Source organism: Dromiciops gliroides, chromosome 1 (genome assembly GCF_019393635.1).
Source record: "Dromiciops gliroides isolate mDroGli1 chromosome 1, mDroGli1.pri, whole genome shotgun sequence".
Classification (NCBI taxonomy): Eukaryota; Metazoa; Chordata; class Mammalia; order Microbiotheria; family Microbiotheriidae; genus Dromiciops; species Dromiciops gliroides.
The window spans coordinates 304,349,080-304,373,490 of NC_057861.1; the positions used below are offsets into that span (position 1 = coordinate 304,349,080).

At 35.8% G+C, this 24,411-nt stretch overlaps 1 protein-coding gene across 8 annotated transcripts in view; it reads right to left on the reverse strand.

Annotated features, from left to right (window-relative positions):
• The window catches only part of NEDD4L (NEDD4 like E3 ubiquitin protein ligase), a 478,713-nt gene that overhangs the window by 68,121 nt on the left and 386,181 nt on the right, over window positions 1-24,411 (reverse strand). For 4 of the 8 annotated variants that reach the window (XM_043980385.1, XM_043980391.1, XM_043980397.1 and 1 more), the window contains 6 exons: window positions 23,444-23,576; window positions 22,132-22,308; window positions 16,578-16,652; window positions 7,000-7,131; window positions 6,349-6,468; window positions 4,983-5,180 (listed from right to left, as the gene is read on the reverse strand). In XM_043980385.1, coding sequence (XP_043836320.1) covers window positions 4,983-5,180; window positions 6,349-6,468; window positions 7,000-7,131; window positions 16,578-16,652; window positions 22,132-22,308; window positions 23,444-23,576 — 835 coding nt within the window. Of the gene's footprint in view, window positions 1-4,982; window positions 5,181-6,348; window positions 6,469-6,999; window positions 7,132-14,379; window positions 14,440-16,577; window positions 16,653-22,131; window positions 22,309-23,443; window positions 23,577-24,411 lie in introns of all 8 variants that reach the window. The other 4 variants (XM_043980403.1, XM_043980369.1, XM_043980373.1 and 1 more) reach the window with 4 other exon arrangements.

Here is a 24,411-nt window from a genome sequence, read left to right on the forward strand (position 1 = left end):
ATATTAACTATTCATGAAGTCTGATGAAGCCAGTGCATATGGGGAAGAAAGACAAACCACCCATTTTAGGAATACAGCTAACCATATACTTTCCAAAAAGAAAAAAGAAAAAAAGAAAGGAGGCTACTACAAAGAAATGAAAGCTGAAGAAATAAAAGATGAAACTTAAAAATTAATTAGACTATTCTCAAGGAGAAGCAAAGCAAAAAAAAACCAAAACATTGAAAAGTAGGCCCATGAACCAGCTATCTTTTTATAAGCAATATTTGTATCTATATCTTCCATATTGTATAGAAACACCATGGAATAATTAATCCAGTAAAATTAATTAAGTACATAATGTGTATAATACGCTAGGGACTGGGTAGATACAAGATTTAGACAAGAAACAATACCTTCCCTCAAGTAGCACATAGTCTAGTAAGGGTATATGATAAAAATATTGATCATAATATTTTACAAGAAAGGCATCAGAGAGATACAAAAAAATGCTACAGATGAGCTTCAAAGAAGGTGTACTTTAAAAAAAAATCAGTTTATTAAAAGGACTAATGAGTTTGTTTCTTTCTTACCTGTCACTACAAAAACTATTCACTCACTATTCTTTTCTCTGCTGTTTCCCCATTATAAATGCTTTAAAGTAGTACGCATGCACACACTCATATCCATGAAAAAGAAGTTTTCTTTTTGTAATGAAAAATTATTTTTAAAAATCATCAGATATGGGAACCATGGCCAATTGAAAGAAAAATTGGCTCTGCAAAAAAAAAAAAAAAAAAAGGTAAGTGTCTGAGGGTGCATTTGAACTCATGAAGATGAGTCTTCCTTATTTCAGGCCCAACACCCTAGCCACCATGCCACCTTGTTACTCCTCTGAAGTGAGGAACAAACCACAACTCTAATTTGACCACCAATGTGACCTCAGTAAAGACAATTAACTTCCCTGTAAAATGAGATGATTGGATTCAGTGGACTCAGAGAGGTCTTTTCCATCTCTAAATATATAATCACATATTTTTAAAAAATCAATACTCTGGAAATATTTCTTCCATACTTAAGAGGATGCCTAAGCTAGGTCTAGAATGTCAGATCTCACTGATTTAGATTCAGACCCCCCCCACACACACACACACAAAAAAAAAATCCTGAAGAGAAAAGAACATTTTGCATTTGGAATCAGGAGACCTGAATTCAAATTTCAACTTGACTACTTATTATTTGTGTCAACTAAGGGCAAGTCAATTCAATTTCCTGGGTGTTAGTTTTCATAATTTGTATAATGAAAGGGTTTATTACTGGAGGGAACTTCAAATAACATCTAGTCCAACTTTCTCATTTTGAAATGGAAACTGAGACCCCGGGGTGAAGTGAATTATGCCATAAATACTAAATAGCAGAGTTGGGCTACAAACTTTCTAACTACGTGGCCTTTTCCACCAATGATCTCTCTGATGTCCCTTGTCCTAAATGCAAGTGCTGTAGATAAAGTCCTCTAGAATAAATGAGCTGAGGACTAGTTATTTAATTTAATAAAGATAGGAGTCCTTCATACTCTGAAAATAGGCCACCAGCTGTGTACCCAGTGAAATAATCCAAATAGGCAACCCATTGGTTTATTACTGCAACAATCAGGATAGGAATGCAGAAAGCCACACTTTCTTTTATCTAATCACCTTTGTGACTGTTGGCAAGCTTTTATGAGAGACCTCTTTGGGTTAGCAGTTCAGCATTCTGTATTTTGAGATCTCCATCCTACAAAAGAACTGAACTCTCAATCTGGGCTTCATTAGCCACAGGCTAATGAACAAATGAGCTAAGCATATTGTACAAAGCAAGGCAACACTCTTCTGATGCTTAAAACCTCATATTCCAATTATCTTAGACCTCTTCATTTTATGGTGACTGGCAGGGTCTTTGTTTTGCATGTTCTAACGGAGAGCAAATTTTCCTGGTAAAGTTTTGGCTTCATTTTAGTTGTTGTGGGCAGGTAACTTGAATCTTTAGGAAGTCCAATGGCTGGGGGGATGTGGAGGGAAGGGAAATTCTCTCCTCTCCTCCCCCGATATTCTTAATTAATATTGCTCCCCCCTTTTACTATGACAAGGTTAAAATATAAGAATAGCTGTGCTTTTCTTTTTAAAATTTATATATATATATATATATATATATATATATATATATATATATATATATATATATATATATATACTGAAAAGACTACAGCCTGAAAAGGATCTTCACAGGCGCCCTGCCCCCACCACCCCTGTTAAAATAAACATGCAAGGCAGCCCTGTCCATCCACACTGAGAGCCTGTGTATAGGTTTTTGTTTCAAAGACACAATGCAGCTGTGTCAGGGAATATTCCTGATTCTAAATGAGAGGGGTGGAGGCTTATGGAATTTCCAGTTGTTAACTAGAAAATGTCCAAACAACACCACAAAGTCAACCTTCTCAAAAAACAAAAACAAAAACCCATTCTAAAATGTGTAAATTAGCAAATATGGCAAATATGTCTATCTGGGTAGAAAGCTAGAAAGGGAAGATAAAATTGCTTCACTCAGCATCAATACATGTAACAAACAAAGCTCATGCTACTTAAAATTAAATCCACACAGCAGCAATTACACTGAGCTAGTGATGTGAAAGGCTGTGAAAGGTTAGAGGATTTGATTACTAAGCCAGCTCAAATGACTAAAATCATAGCTTATATTGGCAGGCCACAGTGGCTCCATATACTAATCCATCCCTTTTTATACATTCTCCCCCTATTTCTAGAGCTCCAATTTCTAGCTAGGTTTTGAAATTACCGTAGTTCAACAGTAAATGGAACTGGGCACCCTGGAAAGAAAACTGCATATTTTATGTTAACACAACAAAGTCCAAATTATTTATAACTATGAAAGAAATTATTCACATGATGAGTTTGGTTTTTTTTTTTTAAGATAGTGGAAAGTTTAATTTTTCCCTGTGCTTTAGATTTTAGGTTCAATAGGAAAAGGACAGTACACAAATCTGTAATATTGATAAAAATAAATGCTTTATCTGAAAAGCCTAATTAAAAGAGATTTCAAAGTACTTTACATACATACATAAATGTGTATGCATGTATTTACAGGTCATATAATTTATTTTAGATCAATATTTTAAATTGTATTTTTCAAGTTGCTTTTTCTAATACAGCTAGGCACACAAACAAGCAAAAATATTCACAAGGAGGGGCAGCTAGGTGGCACAGTGGATAAAGCACCAGCCCTGGATTCAGGAGGACCTGAGTTCAAATCCGTCCTCAGACACTTGACACTTACTATCTGTGTGACCCTGGGCAAGTCATTTAACCCTCATGGGGGAGGAGAAGAATGTTAAAAATACTCATAAGGCAAAGACAATCCAGGGAGCTGAGAAAATACGCATGCACGCGTGCACGCGCGCGCGCACACACACACACACACACACACACAGACTGACACTATTTGTTAAAAATTATGTCATCTTCTCAAGAGTGGTTTAAAACCTAATTTAAACCTAAATTATCTTATCAATTTTTGTGCTTTAAAAAAACCAGGGGGCAGCTAGGTGGCGTAGTGGATAAAGCAGTGGCCTTGCATTCAGGAGGATCTGAGTTCAAATCCAGTCTCAGAAACTTGACACTTAACTAGCTGTGTAACCCTGGGGAAGTCACTTAACCCTCACTGCCTTGCAAACCGCCCCCCTCACAAAAACCAACAAAAAAAACCCAGAAAAACAAAAAAGAAAAAAGATGATGCAGTCCAACAATGCCATTTTTAAAATGAGGACAACTGAGGCAAAATCTAATCTAGATTTTATTGGTAACTTTATAAATCCTGAGTTGTTTTTACAGGACACAGTATCTGTCTGTCTGTCCATCTATCTCCTTTTTAAGGGCAGCTACGTGGTAGAGTAGATAGAGTGTTGGTCCTACTCTAATTTCAAAACCTAGTGGAAATTGGAGGACCTGAGCTCAAATCCAGTCATAGACAATTTACTAGCTATGTGACCTTGGGCAAGTCACTTAACCCTGTTTTCTCAGTTCCTCATCAATAAAATAAGCAAGAGAAGGAAATGGCAAACCATTCCAATATCTTTAACAAGAAAACCCCAAATAAGGTCATGAAGGGTCAGACAAGACTGAAAATGATTGAACACCACATATGCCTTATTTCTTTCTTTCTTTAATGAAATTTTTTGGTGAGGCAATTGGGATTAAGTGACTTGCCCAGGGTCACACAGCTAGTAAGTGTTAAGTGTTTGAGGACAGATTTGACCTCAGGTCCTCCTGACTCCAGGGCAGGTGCTCTATCCACTGTGCCACCTAGCTGCCCCATGCCTTTTAAAAACTATGTCTTTTTCATGAAATATAATGGAATAGAAAGTTTTATTTTGAAATGAGAAATAACAAAACTTAGCCCCCAACCTAAAGTTGGAAGTCTGATTCAATGCAAAAACGTTGGTTTCAAAGATGATGACTGACTCGATTTTGGGGCACAGAATCTTAGGTGAGGAGATCTAGATGGGAAATAACCACTGTAATTTTTAACAGCATGTTTTTTGTGTATGTGTGTGGGGCAATGAGGGTTAAGTGACTTGCCCAGGGTCACACAGCTATTAAGTGTCAAGTGTCTTGAAGCTGGATTTGAATTCAGGTCCTCCTAAATCCAGGGCCGGTGCTTTATCCACTGTGTCACCTAGCTGCCCCTCCCACCCCCCCCCCTGTAATTTTTAAGATGCCTTTTGACATCAAAAAGAGTAAACCTTCAGCAATATCAAATCAAAAGTCAGAGAATCACCCAGGGTCACCAACTCATTTTTCTTTGTTTAATATAAAGACTAAGAAAATAAGAGGGGGGGGGGGGGCACAAAGATCTTAAAAAGAAAACCTCTTTATCTAACTGATATACTTTAGATACACTGTAGGTAAGTAAAACTGAGTAAAATAAAAGCAAAAAGCCCAAATTCACCTTACCCATGTGGTAGTCTTTGTGTTATGATCAATGAAGAATGGACGGCCATTTGGAGCTATCCGCATTTCCCAGCCAGGAGGCAGGAAGCTCTGCGTAACTTTGTGCTGTGGTTTTGGAGAGTTGTAAGGTGATGGCTGTGGGGATTGTGGATTTGAAAGGGTGTCCTTCACAGCTCGACGTATGGGTGAATCTTTGGCACCCTATGGAATAATAATACCCATTAGAACTCTTCTGTTGCCATTTCAGATAAGCCCAAGTGGGCTTGTGGAAAGCTTCTCACTGGAGAAGAATGAAAAATAGGCATCTACTTTTAATAATAATATTTATTCCTATTTATACATTTCCCTTAACTCATGTTTTTCAACCTCACTTTAATATTTCTGTCAGCTTAGTATTTCTCTATGGCTATCAATGAATGCTTCCAAATATAAACTCCACCAATTAGCACACATGAAATAATTTTGTGCTAAGCTCAGTGAGCATTTCACAGACCACAAAGACTGTTGGTTCCTGCCCTTAAGAGCTCACAATCTAATGGGGAGGATGTTTAGAATCTTTACAATGACAAAATGTAAAACTTGTTTATTGGAGGAAAATACTGTCTTGTGGCTTTTCTGCAATGTAATAGATGTGAATTTTAAGAATTAAACTCTAGTTTCTATGATATACATTTTTTCACTATTTGCACACATTTTAAGAATGAGGCATCAAGAATCCCTCGAATTTAAATGATACACAATTACTCTCCCCAAACTGGAACAACTCAGTGCCTTGAAAGGATTAGTTTTCCATTCATTTATATTCTTATGACAATCATGATACCTAAGAAACAATGTAAACAACACAAATGATAGCACAAGCTGAATGCCCAGCCATGATTTAGAGACTACATGAACAATCAACACCTATGCCAGTATCTTTGCTTGAAAAGCATGAATGCAGATACAATGACAATTCCAATTTTTCCTAATGGTGAAAGCAACAGCTACATTGTAAAGCTCAAACAAAAGCCTTTGGAAAGTTTATAAAATGAAATTAGGTGAGAGTCCATAGTAGGAAGTAGGAAAGACAGTAATGATGGCAGAAGTCCCAACCAAGATGGAATAATTCACAACTCACCAAGAGCCCAGCAAAATGAGTATGGGAATTAAGTGAGAGGAATCAAAGGATGTTGCTAGGCAAAACAGAGAAGCATGTAGAAAAGCTGCAAGAAGAACACCTTTGCTATGAAGAGAAACAACAGACCACGGAGAAAGAAAGGGAAAAGGGGGCTGCCAAACTGGAGTCAGAGTTAAGAGACAAGAGAAAGAATGAGAGAGAAGTCACGGGATAGAAGTGATCCTTGGTTAGATGAGACAGACTTCTCACCTCCAGCGGCGCAGATAAAGTTACTGTGGGCGAACTGAGGCTACGAGGCCGGCGGATCTGGGGCTCACTTAGATGGTTGTTACTGTTGGAAGCTGATCCAGATGCACCATCTTCGGCAAGCTATTTTAGAGGCAAAAACAAGTTAGCTAAATGTGAGGATCTTCTTCGGTCTCTGACGGGACCGTGCAGCCCCCAAACAACAACACCAGCAACATCAACAACAACAATAAAAGGTCTGGCATATTTAAGTCTTAGAAGAAATAATTAAACATAATAATAATAATGATGATGGGGAGACGGGGCAAGGAAATACTATCAAGGGGAATAAAGATGAATCATTCCCCCAGAATCAAAACTATCTTCAGCCACCAGAGAAAGGATGTTAACAACACATTATAATGGACTATTATTATTTTCAAAGTCTCATTTATTTAACATTTTCAAAATGCACCCAATTATAGTTCATCTTGGGCACCAAAGAAGAAATGTTTCTGCAGGCAAACACTGTACTCAAATCCACACCATCTTTGATGGAATGTAACTTTTCTTCATGACCTTTTAGTAAAATGGATGAATTCTGAAAAACAATGAAATGGGCCATATTTTCCAATTTTACTGCCTGCCATTATAAGTTGGACAGAATCTTCATACCTGCATAATAGGCCGAGTCCAAGTTGTAGTTCGATTGTTATGATTGACATAGTATGTTCGTCCCTTAGCATCTTTCCTTTCTTCCCAGCCTGAAGGGAGGCCCGGTGTAGTATGTACGTAGGCCACTGATGGCTGTTTATGCAAGAAACTGGCATTATTTTATGCTTTGCAATCATTCCTTGAACAGCTTTATAAAGTCATTTCTACTTTGAGAATCCTTTTCCCTTAACATAGCATGTTCATGTTATTTGTAAAGAGAAACCACAGGAGGACATTTAAAAGGGATTATCTTCAAAACAGAAAGCTTCCAGTCACTTAGTATCATTAGATATATGCAGTATGACCATACAATACAATCATGAGAACTAAGTATAAGAATGGACACAATTTGTAGACCCTAAAGTCTATTGAATCGACAGAGCCATTGCTCTGGAAATGATAATGTCATCTTCCAATAAAGCAAATGACTGCAATAGGGATGCTTCCCTAGTCCCCCTTTCCAAATCAATCCTAAATTCTACCCTCTGAACTTCCTAATGTATGAAGCCTTTTAGAAAAAAGAAACTATTTTAAAAAGGGGGGGGGGGGCTCATTTTCCAATTCTTTGCTACTTTGAAAAATGCCACTATAAACATTTTGGTGTACGTTCTACTTTTACTTCTGTCTTTTACTTCCTTGGGATATGTATACCTGGCCATGGGATCTCTGAGTCAAAGGATATGGAATTTTTGACCATTTTATTAGCATAGTTCTGACTTCCTCACAGAATGGTCAGACTAATGCATAGCTCCATTGACAACAGATGAATATATTTCTCTTTTGTTAGCTCCTACATTAGGGCTCTTTTTCAAGGATAATAAACATACTGACAAATATATAACCAAGGGTAGAAAACTAAGAGCAGGAAAGGGTTTCTCTGCTATGACTCAGACTCAAGGTTTGAAAATTATTTAGCAGTTTGAGAAGACGGACTGAACTAAGGAAGTCTAAATAGAGCTTTTTTCTTAAATCCAAGGTTCTAAGTTTGAGGAAGGTATCCTATATAAGTTGATTTAGTGTTCCTATCTAGTAGAACAGGGTAACATACTGTGCTACATAAAAACAAGCATATAAAAATCACTGGAAGGTTCAGCAAGTCTGAAGGTCAAAATGACACATGAGCTATTTTTCATATAAAGCTGTAAGAGGAGATTGATCTTCTTTCACTATTCTCTTTCCTGATTAGGGTCTCCTCTTGGACTACCAGTTACCTGAATAGATGCTGTTATGATCTCTTTATTCCACTGAAGAGGAAAACGTATTTGTACCTGAGAAGACTTATATGAACTGATGCAGAGTGAGTTGAGCAGGACCAAGAGCACAACTTAACAAATTGGAAAGACTTAAGAATTCTAAACAGTGCAAAGACCAAGATTCTGGAGGGCCAATAAGGAAGCATGTTACCTGATTTTTGATAGAAAGGTGATGGGTTCACGATACAGAACAAGACATAAACTTTTGGACATTGTCATTATGGGAATGTTTTGCTAGACTACACGCGTATTTGTTTTACGGTTTTTCTTCTTTTTAATGGGTGTGGGGGAAGGGGTGAGAAAATAAATGCTTGTTAATCTTAAAAGGAAAAAGAATAAACTTATTTGTAATCCATGTTCTTTCTTTGATGACTCTAATCTCTTTTGCTTTGATATTAAGTTTAGCATCTAAAAGCCTTGGCAAAACAGCATGCAGAAAGTTGGTGTCATGTGGGTGGATGACCATAGTGTACTTGCTCGAAATAGCATCCTATTAAAAGGGGGTTCTACCATGTAACTTAGGCAACATTTTGCAAGAGGTCAAAGATTTCACTTCATGTACTATATAGTATGTTCCAGATGGGAATTAATTTGCCCCATGAAGCAGCTAACACATAGTAAGATTTTCTTTTATTATCTTTCTGAGAAAGAAGCACCCTTTTCAAAGTATGTAGGCTAAATAACACAGGTGTATTTACTAAGCTTTGACCATATCTGTTTGATGATTAAATTCCATGGATAGAGCCAGTGAAAACTATTTTGACAGCAATAAGAGCAATGACAACTGAAGAGTCTCCATATAAACTTCATCCTCTGTCATTTGTTGAAAAACATTAAGTAATAAAGCCTTAAAATTCACTGCCTTGTTCTCTAGTTCTGACACATAGTATTAGGACAAAAAGAGATTTAGTCCAAAAGGAGAACTCTATGGACCACAACAAATGTTGACCGTGGCAGTTCTTAATACATTTTTTAAAAGGGCAGTACATGTAATGAGGGGGATCTGTATATTCAATTCTTGTAAAGTATGGCAGCCCTACAGTTTTTAGTGGGCACATTAATCTGAATGTATCCTGACTTAATTAAGTGCACAGAATGTATATGTCACAGAGTCTTGACCTCCTGTATCAATCACACCAAAAACGTTTTTAGCTAAATAGAGTAAAGCAAAAACTGGCTGTCACACTGATAAAATTATTTATTGGCTGGGCACCTTTTCTTCTATAACACTGCATTGGAAAAGGAAAAGCAATGTGATATTCTCTCATAAAACTCTTTTTGAATTGTGAGTGTGGTTTTTTTTTTTTTTTTAGTCCTTTTGATAGTCTGGCAAAGGATATGGGATAGTAAGTTGAAAGATTTAGAGTTGGAAGGGACCTTTAATGTTGAGTCCCTGTCCCTCCCCCCCAACCCCATTTTATAGATGAAGAATCTAAGACCAAGGGGTGAAGTGACTTGTCTCATAAAGGATCCATTAAATGATTAGTGAAAGTTATAAGGAGTTTGCCAATGAAATTAATTTGCACAAAAGTAAAATGATTTGAATAGCTTGGATAGCTGTAACAATAGCAGTAACAACTAAGAGATTAAAGGGCTTTGGGCATTACAACCCCAAAAGGTTAAGTAGTGTGATTATAATCGTCTCTATGTTATAGATAAGGAGAAAAAATGACTTGCCCAGTCACATGTTTAGTAAGTCTCAAGATCCCAGACCCCCAGATTCTGAGACTCCATGACAAATCTCCTCTTATGACACAAAACTGTCTCTATTAGAACTGGAAGCTGAATAAAAGATGCCTTGTTCAGTGATCTAGACATGAGACTAGCTACCAGGACAATCTTACTTATGGACTTTGTCCCCCTACCTCTAAGGAGAATAATAAATCATAACTAATATTTATATAGTGTTTCAAAATATATTAAATCAAAGGTTGGTTGGAAACACTGACCTTTAATAAAATGCTCAATATTCCTAATGATGTGAAATGAATTTGGAGAGTCTAACACCTTTAAATTAAATGATTTTCCTGAAATAATTGGCTATCTTGGAAATAGGTTAACCTGTGATGCCAATCCAGGACACAGAGCCATGTGATACTCTCCCCACAAGGTGGTCAATCAGAACACAATTCAGACTTTAAACAAAGTCAGGAAAGGAAGAATAAGTACAAGTATAGTTGCTATCATTTGACAAAGAGATTGCTAATGTTTCATCCTTCTGTTGTTAAAAACTACTTTCCTAAATGGTCTTTGAGAAGGAAGTTAACAACTGCTAACAGGTTGTTTTAATGTGGTATTTCACAATTTTTCCATCTCTCAGGCTGAATACCTTATACTATAGTGCTTGATGATGCCATACCCATCAATTACAATTGCATAATAGTTGAATTTAGGCAAAATTTTTAAAAATCGATTATGAAGTCAAACAAAAGTTACAATATGCTCCCCAAAGAAGATATTGTTATAATGGAAAGGATGCTGAAAGTGTGTGAACACTGGCCCAGGTAACAATCATGCTCTTCAGCAAGTCAGTGTGACCTCTCTGACTCATAATTTCTTCATTTGTAAAATGATGGGGTTGGAGGAGGTGATCTTTAAGATCCTTTTAGATTTAAAAATCTAGTGTCCCTACTTGAGCACACCAGGGATTTTTCAAGATTGTCTCAAATGCCAGCACATTGTTGTTATATTTCTGGCATGCAAGTGAGTTCTAGCACCTTAAACGTTCATGACAGGATAAAACACCTGTCTCTTTCTCTCCTATAGTTCCATGGTATGATGATATTATTGTCCATGGTATAATAATAATATGAATGCTAAGTTATTAGAGCATATTAAAGTTGGTAACATACTTTACATATATTCTCTCATTTGCTTCTCACAACAATCCTGGTGTATAGGTGCTATTATTATTCCCATTTTATGCATAAAGAGGCAGAGACTCAGGGTGTCACAGTCAATCAATGTCTGGGGCCAGATTTAAATTAAAGTCTTCCTGACTCCAAATATACTGCTCTGTCCACAATGATATGCCACTTCTCTTGACAAGAAGTCAAGACTTGGGATCTGCACTCAACTTCACCAATTTAGCTCTGTAACCAGAGTCAAATGACATAAACTTCTTTGAAATTCAATTAGCTGATCTGAACAAAATCATGGGAGAAATAATATCTTCTATTGCTACTTTCCGGAACTGAGGTAAGTTTGTACCCAACAAGTTAGGCAAGGCAGTGGATAGAATGTTAGGCCTGGAGTGAGGAAGATCTGAGTTCAAATATAGCCAAAGACACATCCTAGCTGTGTGACCCTGGTAAAGTCACTTAACCTCTGTCTATCTAAGTTTCCTCAACTGTAAAATGCCTCCTAGGGCTGTTGTGAGGATCAAATAAGATAATATTCATAAATTACTTAATACAGGACCTGGCATATAATCAAAGATTAATAAATGCAAGATTCCTTTTTTCCAGGCCAAAGTGGAAATCCTATTTTCTCCCCCATTACATTGTGAACTTCTTGAGGGCCAGTATTATCTTTTGCCTCCTTTTACATCCACAGTGGCCTGCACAAAGTAGTCACTTAATAAATGTTTATTGGCTGACCATAATCATTCTAAAAGATCACAAAGCACTTTATAAACATAAAAGAGTATGTTTAGAACAATTGTTTCTACTGTCTCACAGAAAGGCCCTATATTGTAAACTGATACCATTAAAAATTGTGTCTTGTCCACAAGTCAAAATCACTTAACCATGTAGGCCTGAGGGTTCCTTTAGACCTTTTATTTTGAACAATTATTAATAAAACTATTGAACCTTAAAAAAAGAAAATAATTTAAAGGAGAAAAAGCAGATCTGATGCTCTCAAAGTCCTTTTTTATTTGAAATGCCATTTCTATTAATGTAGTGCTTTATGATAATGATATGCTTTTTCCTACATTACGTCATGTGATAATAACAACAATGCTGGGATGTCGGTGGCACAATCATTACTTAGCCTGCTTTACAGAAGAGAAAAATGAAGCAAAGAGATGTAAAGAAATTTAACACGTTTAGATGTTTTCAGAGGCCAATACTCTTTCCACTGCAAAATAGGTGTTAGAACAATGAGTACAGTGTTTTGTGGGTCTATATGCTGTGCCCCAAGGGCTCTCTTCCACTTTCAAGAAAAAGACTTTTTCCTAGTCTGATAATGAGGTTTAGCAACTGTCTGTTAGTGACAAAGCTGTTAAAGAGGAACAAATTACTTTGGGACTCCACTGCTGAGGCAAGTGAGGTGCTAGAGATTCTTACACTATAGATCGTTCTTGTTTTAGACATGAAAAATTGTTACCTTCTGGTTCAAACAGACATGGAAGCCTTATAAGTGTATTTAAGTAGGGGAAAAAACATCTTTTGAAAACAATATTAAAAAACCTGGAAACAATCTGAATCCTCTATAACAGTGCTATCTATGCAGACTACGGTACAATAAACACATTACGCTACACTATTTAGCAATTAAAAATGACAAGTATGTGAACCATGCTGACAAATGGAATAAGTAAAAAAAGGAATACTAAAGATAGTATGAATATATGAATCATAAACAGGTTAAACATGTATGAATATTAAAAAGATAAGTTGTAGATATAAATAGTTCAATAGGTTGTCTCCTATGAACATATCACTTAAGTTCATAACAAATGCAATATACTTGTCCTGTTTGTGTTCTGGGAAATTGGAAATTATTCATGGACAAGGAAAGACTTCAAGTGGCATGTGGGTAAAACGCCCCCCCCCAAATTGTTTGACCACTCTATCACATGCTTCTTTATGTAAACTGTGATGCATGCACAGATTTTGCCCTTTTCCTTACCAAGGTCTAATGGGGCACCATGGGTCAAAGCAGGGAAGCATGAGAGGTATAACTCTGGTGTAAACTACTGATGGGATACTTCACTGCCTTGATTAGCCTTCCAAGTGTTGCCTCTTAAACTCTGGAACTTTAATTCTTCCCATATATTTATCATTCAGTGCAATCCAAAATGATAGCACTATTTCAACAATGACGAGGGATTTCCAAAGTCAGGTAATAAGTGAAAATTGCTGGCTGATGTGAATTTTTCATTAAAATTATTTCAAAATGTGATCTAAAGTCCATCTCAACTACATAACTACATTCATTCCAAGATACAGCATGTGAACTGGGCAAGATTCACAACAGGAAAACCAAGATCAATTTTAATAGAAAAACAACATAACTACTAAGAAGCAGCAGGTTGACCATTTACTGATGATTTCTCTCTCTTTTTCTCTCCTCCTTTCTCCTTTCCTCTCTCCCTCCCCCCCTCTTATCTCTCTTCCCTTCTTTTCTCTCCCTTTCCTCCCCCTCTCTCCCCTATTTCTGCTTTATATGATAAAGCTCTCTCCTACATTTCATGCAACTTGATGGCATAAATTATTTTGATTTCAATGACTTTTTTTCTTGCACATGGTGAGCTTTAAATATCAACATTTCAACTTGACTGCTTTTCAAATCATTAACATCCCATAGATAAGACTAATTTGTTTTCCTCAAATACACAACTTACGTCAGAAAAAGGTCTTCTAGATATATCTGAAGCAATAAAGGAATATGAACCCAGAAATTTGCAGAAAGAAAAATCCATGTGGATAAGTTTGCTATATAAGTTCTGATTTCATAGATATAGTTCCACTGATGGATTATCAAATCAATAAATATTGACTAAGTTCACAGAGTAATGCCAGGCACTAGATTAAATTGGAATTTTAAGAAGGAAAAAAATAAACAACCAACAACAAAAAGTAATAGACAAAAATATGGTAAATGTTAATTTTTTTAAATAGTGAGAGTAGTTGCATGGAAAAGTAATACAAATTCCTATTATCCCAGTACCTTATATTTTGCTAAAGATAGAATAGGTTTATTCAGTTAATCAAAGGATTAAAAATAAGAAATATATACATTTTTAAGAACACACTGAAGTCAATGTTGTTTAAAAAGGCAAAGGAAAAATCAACCCTCATATAAGACTTTAAAACCAACCCAAATATACTTGTAGCTAGTGTCTGATAAAGAACAGCATTACCGTTGGTTCTTCACCACCAGTGACAGTTGACGAACGGGCTCTCCTAGTTGGGGCACTCTGCTGTGAAATCATAGTTTAGGTCAGTTAAAAGTGTTCATGTAGGGGATTTTCATATTCCATGAATCAGGAATCACAGCTATGTGTGGGTCATTGAGACAATTAAGCCCCAAGATCAGAATCCTGTTAAATCAATCTTGTCCAGAAGAAAAATCAAGCGAGCAATCACTGATAACTAGTGTAGAAAGAGGAATGTGAATTTTTCCCTTTTTAATTACCAACAACCAAACAGAACTAAGCAGATAAGTGTTTTTGAGTTAATGAATACATTCCCAACTGACCACTAATCAGAATAGGAATGATTTCATTTTTCTCTTTAAACAAACAAATACCAAATAATTAAGTCTTCTTAGATGTTCTTAGTCCCCACCAGAAAGAATTAATGAATTCTTTGTCCTGACAGTATCAGTGTTTGGCCACTGATGATCAGTGAGTACAAAGCTTGAGAAAGCAGAGAAAAATATCAAGTGTGTGGGCATACTTGAAGTTCCCATACTGCAGCTTCCAGGAAGGTGAGCCCTTTCAAAAATAAAATATAATTTGATCTTACAACAGAAAAAGAAGTGTTATTAATTCATTAAAGAGAATCAATGTATTATTAGGTTGAAAAGAACCCCAAGAGTTCATCAAAGTTTACCAAAATGGGCCTATACCCAAATCATTTTAGAAAGACATTCATCAACCCTGTATTCTTACCAGCCTTGTTATCCACCACCAAATGAGGTTTAAGCCACTAATTAATCTGCTATTATGGCCATTCATTTGACTGGATCACTATTTCATCGTGTGTGTGTGTGTGTGTGTGTGTGTGTGTGTATCTACTCTAGGCTCAAAAATCACTTAAAACTGACCAAACAATAAACAAAGGAAGTTTAACACTATGGAATCAATTATAGGTCAGTAAAGAGCACAGGTTAATCATGTCTGATGAAGAATGTAGATCACCATAAGCATATATGAAGAGTGAAGCCAATTATTGGTTATTCTGATGAATGGACTACTTCAAAAACACTTCTCATGAATTCCATAAAAATGCATATTGATGGAAGATATCCTTTATAGATTCAGAAAATATAATTGCTCATATTTCTTTATTAAAACTCATTCAAATTTAATAAAATCAGAAGAGTATAGTATTTTTGTTTGGTGTAAAAAACAAACTCTCTTAGGGCCAAATAACAAATTAAAAAGGCTAAACTTCAACTTCAGAAGAGGAAATCTGCGTGTATTCTATCATTTTCATGCTTAGCCAAAATGCTTCCCCAAAGCAATTCAAGTATAAGCACATATATACGCATGCACTAAATGTTGCTAATTCTACTTCAATCACATTTAAAACAACATTTATTAAGCATCTACTATATATAAAGACACTTCTGCTAGGTACTGGGGTTACAAAGGCAAAAATGTGTTAATTTAAATTTGCCAAAAATAGTGGGTCACGTGTTAAATTATGGTCAATTCTTTGGTTTAGGATAGCTGCCTTGAGATGGTTCCTGGGCTTTACTGGACAATAAGAGAAGATAGTCTAAGACACTGCTGACTTTAAAAAAAAAAAAAGGTGTTACTGTAGACCTTAAGAGTAAATCCTCGTTAAAAAAAAATTCAGATAGTGGATATAATTATTTTGGTAATGGAACATGAAAAAGTGGTATATAACAATGTCAATTCAGAATAAATGTTCAAATGAGCACATCCCCTCTTTCTTATCTATATTTTTGATCTAAGTGACTCTTGAAACTAAAAGGAATTATTACTGTTCACTGCTAGTAAATTGCTTTTTTGTTAAAACTATAAGCAGATGAGTAAGAATTGGTATTAAATTGGACTAAGAGGATCATGTGTTGAGATAATCTATTTCAAATGCTTCACCTTTAAGATGAGGTAATTTGAAGTCGGAGAGGGGAGTTGATGTGCCCTTCACTTATGACTGTAATCAGAGAAAAGCAGGCTTTCATATTTTGTTCACAGATGGGACTATGAATTTTTCTTTTCTTTTTTAAAAATGTGGATATGCACAGCAGGTTAAGAATACCCACCTGCCCAGGAAAAAAAAAATAAAGCTGCCTTTTAGATATAAGGGAGGATTTCAAATAAGTTATAATATATTATTTAACAACTAAAAATTAGCTTAAGTTTACCGGTGGTAGATGAGCTTGTTCAGCAACTGCATCTGTCACACTGCAGGACCTCAGTCTTGAAGAAGGTTCTCTTTGCTGGAAGAATAAGACAAAATATAAGCTGTCAAATCCATGAATTAAAAAAAAAAAAAGAAAAAAAAAAAGCCTGATCATTTACAAAATCATTCAATCCTTTCACTGAAAGCAGAATGAATTTTGTTTTCTTTACACTACTTTTCTGCTACTATTATAAAATGAAGGGCAGTCAAGAAGAAACCACCATCTTTCCAAGAAAAATATTTAAAACAAATTCACCTTCCTTTTTTAATCTCAACATTTTTATCCAGATGGTCTCACGGTTGGGCCCTAGTTAGAATTAACTACAAAAAAGTAGGGAAAAGAGTCCAGGAAATAAAAGGACAATAAATAGGTCACATTTGCATTTCAATCTTCCATTTAAAACTAACTTGAAAAGCAAGTAGTACACTATTCTGGTATGCAAACTTTTTAGGGAAGATATAAACCATAATGGGAAAGGAAAGATAAAGAAAATGAGAAAGAAAACAGTGATGTATGATGATGTATAACATTCAATGAATGCTTACAATACATAAAGCACCAGACAAAACAAAGGGTTAATTGTAGTCTTTGTGAAGAACACAAATAACTATCTTAACTTTCACAAATCAAGGATTCTTAATCCTAGTCTCTGAGAAAACTCAGCAAATCTCAGGAAAAAAAAAAGAAAAAAGAAAAAAAGGGAAAAAAAACTCAGAATGATATGGAAAATGTTGCCTGTGCTAGACAATTTGCCATGTAGTGTTCTGTTCACAAGGTAAGCTAATTTTAAATGGCAAAAGAAATATTGACCAAATTCACTTGGTCAATGGATACAAGAATTTCTTATATGATGGCCACCTAAACAGTGGCAAGCAATCTATGTCAATGTGTGTGTGTGCATGTGTATAAAATGTAAGTATAAGGTATATATACCTAAGTAGTCAAAAAGCTGTAATTTCTTTGGTGTAGGAACATATTCCAACAATGAAGATTTCACTCTGTCTATACATTAGGAGATAAATCCTAGGGATTAGCTTGAGGCTTAGAGGTTACACCAATATAGCTAGTTAGTGTCAAAAGTTGAATTTGATCCCAAGATTTTCTTATTCAAAATCTAGCAATCTATTCCCTCTGCCATGCTGACTCTGTGTATATCATATTATATTCATTTTTATTTCCATCTATTTAATTCCTAATCTCATATATTTCATCATAGCATGGATGTAACCCTAGGTTCTCAAATGCAAGACCAGTAGAAAGTAAAATCCAGTAAGTTCTATCAAGCTGTAAGTCTTTGAAGACAGATATAATGGGCCCTTTCATCCAAGGTTCAAACTAGTTAACTCCAGATGTATTTATTATCAGTAGATTTAACATCAAGGGATGAATTCCACTGGTCACAGCATACTCATGAAATTCTATGAAGGAGAGCTCATGATTTGTCTTATTGGAAGAAGTACTCATGCTAATGAAACCATACATTCTCTAAAGTAATGATACATGTCCACTACCCACTTCTTAGCATCATCTTGATTTTGTTCATTCCTTCCATATGGCAATAACTTGACTGCCTCAGTACAAATGGATATATCTGTGATTGAGATTTAAAACACTTACAATTCTTCAAATTTTTTATAATTATAAATAAACCCACATGGCTGTGAAGGTAAATTTTTCATGGGGATGTAGATTCCTGAGTAAATGCTATTCAAATATCCCTGGAACATGGATTGAAATAAAATGGCATCAGAGTAGTAGGCAAGCTAGAGAAGATGGGTCTCCATGCTCTTTTTCTGAGAAGCTCTTCTTCTTTGGAGAAAACGATTTTTATCAGATTTGGAGAAATAGCAGCCATAGAGCTAAATGATATTTTATTAGTAAATGCAGTTATTATTTTTAACATAACCAGCAAGGATGGCTATTTTAACATTAACTGCATAAAATTACTACTGTGTTTTGCATTAGGTATAATAAAGGTATTTAACTGTTGCAGGTTCTTTGCAGAATACTGGGCATATCTATGTTTTTTAGGTCCTAATGTATAGCTTTGTCACTTATTTTGTTTCCATAACAACAGTATCCAATTTCAGCAGTGTTTCTAAGCTATGCAATATCCTTTCCCTGTCCCTCTGGTACTAAATTTTAATTTGCATGTATCTATCTCAATGGTATTTCCCCTTTATAAAAACAGTCCTAACTTCAATATGAAATTGCAGGATTTTCTGAACGTCGCTGTGGGTTCATGCAATTTAGGGACCCCATATGTGATGTGCCCTGCTGCTTCTACTTCTCCTCTCCAGGACCAGTACCACCTCAAAATGTATAGACTCTGTGAACCCCATATCTTCTGCTGCCAAATGCTCTTAGCAGGATCCTAGAAGACAGCTCCCCAAGGAATTTAAACTTTGGGTAAAAAGAAGTCACTTTTCTTTCTACATTAGCTTTAGGTGATTGCCTATCTTCCCACGGATGGATCCCATTATTACTTTATCTGTATGACTCTTAATCCATCATTTCCAGCACTGACCTTTTTTTGGAGCTCTAAACCCACATTCTCAACTCCTTACCAGACATAGATACCCTATTAAATTTATAAATTCATCATCTCCAAAATGGCACTCAACTTGCCCTAAAGCCTATTCCTACTTTTGACTTCCCTGTTTCAATTAACAGCACCATCGTTTCTCCCAGATGGTAGATGTCAACTATCAGGGTACTCATCGGACTCTTTTCCTTACCCCATGAGGCAATAATTATTGATGACCAGTATATGGGGAAATCCAGCTTCCCCTTCTTGTTGCTTGCTGTCAGTCAGACTTACTGTCCCCCTCAGGACTACTGGTTCAGTCTGGGTAGGATCCAAATTCTTTGGATTGATTACCATAGGGAGATATTATCCTGAATCAAGGGGACATTTCAGTTCTTCTGACCTGATGTAATCTACCTTTAATTACATTAACCAAAGGCATAAAACCCTGAAAAGTAGCCATGCTCACTCATGCTCTCTCTCAGTCTGTCTGCCTCTCTCTCTCTCTCTCTCTCTCTCTCTCATGAGATGCTAGGGAGATGTTTTGTCAATCTCTTATGGGTAGAGATTAATAAACTGATAATATGCTTGCCCCAAACTGGTGTCTCTTGTAATTATTTTAATTGTAATGTCCCTTATATTCTATTATCTTGCAAATCCAATCAATTCTAATTCTTTGATATACTTTGGATTTATCCAATCCTCTCAATTCCTACTTTTACCACCCGAATTCAAACCTCTATTCATTATCTCTTGCCTAGACTATAATAGTCTTCTAACTGGTCTCCATGGCTCTTGTCTCTCCTCTTCCCAACCCATCTAATACTTCTTCTAAGTTAATCTTCCCACTGAAGTTCTAATTATCTTTCACCAGTCAAGACACTGATATTTCATCAACCAAAAAATTTAAATGGTTCCAAGTGCCAACAATAAATCTAGGTTTCTTTGCTTAGAATTTAATGTCCTTCATAATTTGGCTTCAATATACCATTTCCAGCTGTATCTCACATTACTCCTTTTCCTGTGCTTTTAGCCTCCAACCATTTGCTCACATGGTCCTTATGGCTAGAATGGTGTTTTCTCTGAAAAATTGCTCAATCTTCCAAACCCCAACCACCTTTTCCAAAGAATAATTATAATAATAACTAACATTTACATAGTGCTTACTATGCCCCAAGTACAATGATCATCTCACTTGATCCTCCTAACAACCTTGAGATAAACCTTCCCAGATGCCATGCTGCCACAAAAACTTCTTCCTTCCTTTGACATCTCTTTCATAGAAGTTTCTACTCTTCTCCCAGTTATATTTCTTTGGAAGCCATTTATCTACTCCCATCCTAGAATATAAGTGGCTTGAGGAAAGGGAGTGTTTTATTCATTTTTACTATTTCTATCAGTACCCTAAAAATGTTTGGTTGATTTTTGGGGGGGGGGGGAGTGGGGTGGGGCAATGAGGGTGAAGTGACTTGCCCAGGGTCACACAGCTAGTATGTGTCAAGTGTCTGAGGCTGGATTTTAACTCAGGTCCTCCTGAATCCAGGGCCAGTGATTTATTTATCTACTGCACCACCTAGCTGCCCCCTACATAATATCTTACAAAAACTATAGGCACTCAAATGTTTGTAGAATTGAACTAAAAGGAAGAACCATATTAGCAATTGGAGACAGTATTTTTAGATTCACATTTTTGTCTGTCTTCTTCACAGAAATGGGGTGTACTAAATTTAAAAAAAAAAAAAGGAAAGCTGTAATCCTAAGGTTAAGTGCCTAGGGCTATTTCCTAATATGTTAAGCTATTTGGGTGGGGAATTCTATACTTTGTGGTAAGCTTGGCTCATATTTTTAATAACTACCTGGTTACAGAACAAATGCCCTATTTCCCCACATTTACATAGGATTCCTCCTGAGTATTTCATGAGTATATTATTCATAAAACTGAGATAAAAAGAATTAATGATTTCTGTTAATCATGAGAAATTATATTGGACATAAAAGAGGCAGAGTGCTGCAATGGAAAGAGCATTTGGCTCTGGACATAGAGGGGCTAGCCACCAAGTCCACTTCTGCTACTTAGCACCTAGTATGTCTTTAGGCAAGTCACCGAACCTCTATAGGTTGGAGTTTCCTCATATATAAAATAGAAAAATTATAGTAGATGGACTCAGAAGTCACTTCTAGCTCTAAATCTGAGGTTCTAAACATCAAATCATTAAAAAAAAAAGTCTTTCCTATTAAAGGCACATCTAGAGAAACATTCACCCTGAGCAAGCCTCGCAGGGCTGCCTATGCTACTAGGGAGGGAGGCATTTCTGACTCTCCTGGGGCAGCAAAGGTCTTTTCATATGTGAATGTACATCTGACCTCTGGAGACTGGCATGTTTTCTTCTTCTCCACCCCAAACCTGGATCTCTCCCTATGTTTCCCTGCCAGAGGAACAATTTCTGTGCCATAAGATCTATGTCCAGATAGGATATCTTGGGTTCACAGAAAGTCAGGAATATTCAGAGCTCATCTGATCATGCACACAAGTTTGATAATGCAATGCAAATTTGCATCATTCATTAAAGGTGAATTAGTCATGTTTGAGAATTTCTTTCTAACAGATAGAGGAACCCAGACACAGATCTTCTAAGTCATAATCTGGCATACTATCTCATGATTGCTGAGGCTTAAGGAATTCAGGCCAAAGGAAAGAAGTCCTAACAGTGAAAACGATTAAAGTAGTAAGAGCTAATTGGCAAGGGAAGGGTTAAAAAACAGTAACTTATTTAAGATTGAAAGAATTAAAGTTTGCTCCTGACCCTTATGGGAGAAGGTTAACTTGGGCAAACAGCAGATTAATGCCAGTGACAGGGAAAATCTGGTTATTATTTAATTGCTAAAGTCTAAAATATTCACACATAAACAATTTTACCTAAGTCAAAATAACCAACTGCAAAAATAAAAATTTGTTCCATCTCTGTTTCTATAAATACTACTGCTTACAATCAAAGAACTGAATTGTTCCCCATTGGAATCCGGAGTGATCTGAAGTCTTCTGTTCAATTCCTCTGACAGTTCTTGAGGACTGGTCCGAGATACTGGAGAAGCAGGAGGTGGTGGTAAGACCAGACTAAGAGAGTCTCCGGTTATATTCACTTCCTCTGAAATGGTTTCCCAAGGCTTATAAGAAATGAGAAATTATTGTAAATGCTCTAGAGATGGGATTTTGGTTTGTGTCATTTCCCCATTGATTTAAATTTTAAGAGGTCTTGACTATAAGGTGATTTACTGAATTAACCATAATATACTAGTACTGAGAGGGAAAATCCTCAGAACAGAATCCATTTAAAAACTGAAGTAATAGAGGAATCACTTTATCATTTGAACGAAAACTCCATAGGCAGTTGGGCAAAAGAAATGAACAATTCTTAAAGGAATTCTTTCATTTCCAAATTTAAAAATAAAGAGATCAAAGAAAATGGCTCAAAAAGGTATAACTTTTTTTCATAAATATTTAGAAAAATTTAGCAGCTCTGCCTTTAACAATATTAATATTTACAGAAGCATTAATAGAGTAAACAAGAACATATCTCATTAAGTTTATCAATAAAGTACTGGCTCTTCTTTTTCTGATTTTTTCATTATTAAAATATATTTTCTGAAGTAGCAAATGCCTATAAATGATGTGGCTGTCTAAAATGTAAACAGCTGATAACAGAGAATAGAGATCTTGGCTGAAATGTAGCATATGTTTATAGTTACAAAATTTTAATTAAATGTTCCAGGTGCAGGTAACATTAAGACAGACTAGAATGCTAAATAAATAAGTGATATCCAACAATTATATTTATTGTTGACAACAATTTCCCAAGCTATTGCAAACAGTTGAATAAGAAACCTATGTCTCCATTCTACTCCAAGTTGGAAACTTCAATCTCCCCAAAGTGAAAAGTATGTTTCTATTTAATTTGCCTAAATAAAGGTGAATTGTCCTAGACTTTGAAAAAAACACAACATACCACCAAAACTTGAAAATAATCTCTAAATTTGTGCATTCTTTGTATGAATGTCATAGAAAATCATTCCCTCTTATAACATTGCACCAACACATATATGTCAGACATAGGTCATAAAAGTGTGTAATTCTGGATTACTAACATTAATAACCACACGAGCGATCAACTGGCTATGAGGATATTATCTTGGATTTACAAACAAAATTTACTGAAAACGTGTAAAACATAAAACCACCCTTAAGACACCAAAAGTGGGATACACAAAGTTGATGAAAGATGTCAGGAATGACACTACATACTTCAGAGACATCGCCACCTTCTGCGGGTTCAGGTTCTAAATCTTCACTAATATGTCGTCGGGAACGGAAACGTCTATGTGCTGCCTCTTGATTTATCTGTCTGATGTTGTTATCCGACTCAGAGGACATTTCACTGGGAATTGTGGAAATAGAGATAAAAGTCATGGGGTGAAAAGAGTAAGGATTAACAGTAGCATCTTCATCAATAAAACATATATTGAAAGACCAACATATATGTCATCATAACCTTTTAAAGGTAAACTTAAATTCACTTTATACATATTAATTTTGTCAACTTGGCTTTGAAGAAACAAAGATGATTAATCTGAGAATTATGTGCAGTTTCTCAAATCAATGGCATCAAATACAGAGGGTAATGAGTTTTCGGGCTTCTAATGGGGACAAGGTGTTATTAATACTTTTTTTTCTTTTAAATTATAAACTTTTGCAAAGTGCTCCTGGAAAATACAGCAAGAACTTGGATCACATAGCAATCATTTAGAGAAAAATTAAGTTATTTTATAGGAAAAATTATTTGGAAGAACAGATTGTAAGATGTTGATAAAGGATGAAAACTTCTTTTTAAGTTCCAAAACTTAATATCTGAAGCTTTGGAATGTTGTTTTTCCAACCTGGGAAGGTTCTGTTTAAGGAAAGCCTCTTAGTCCCTTGTTTCCCAGGTCTCACCATATTAGCATTAGCCTTAGCACAGATACCAGACAGACATAGCCCACTGTAGATAAGAACCCTTGTACTCAAGTAATCCACTAGCCTCATCCTCCACTATCTATTTTGGAACTTAAAAAGGAAGTTTTCATCATTTATCAACATCTTACAACCAGTTCTTCAAAATAATTTTTATTTTAGATGGTCTTATTTACTTAAGCCTTGTTTGTTGCGGGGGTGGGGAGGAAAGGAAGTCTGGACTTGTGGTTCCATAGAGCCCTCTATGAATAAACCCTCTTTAA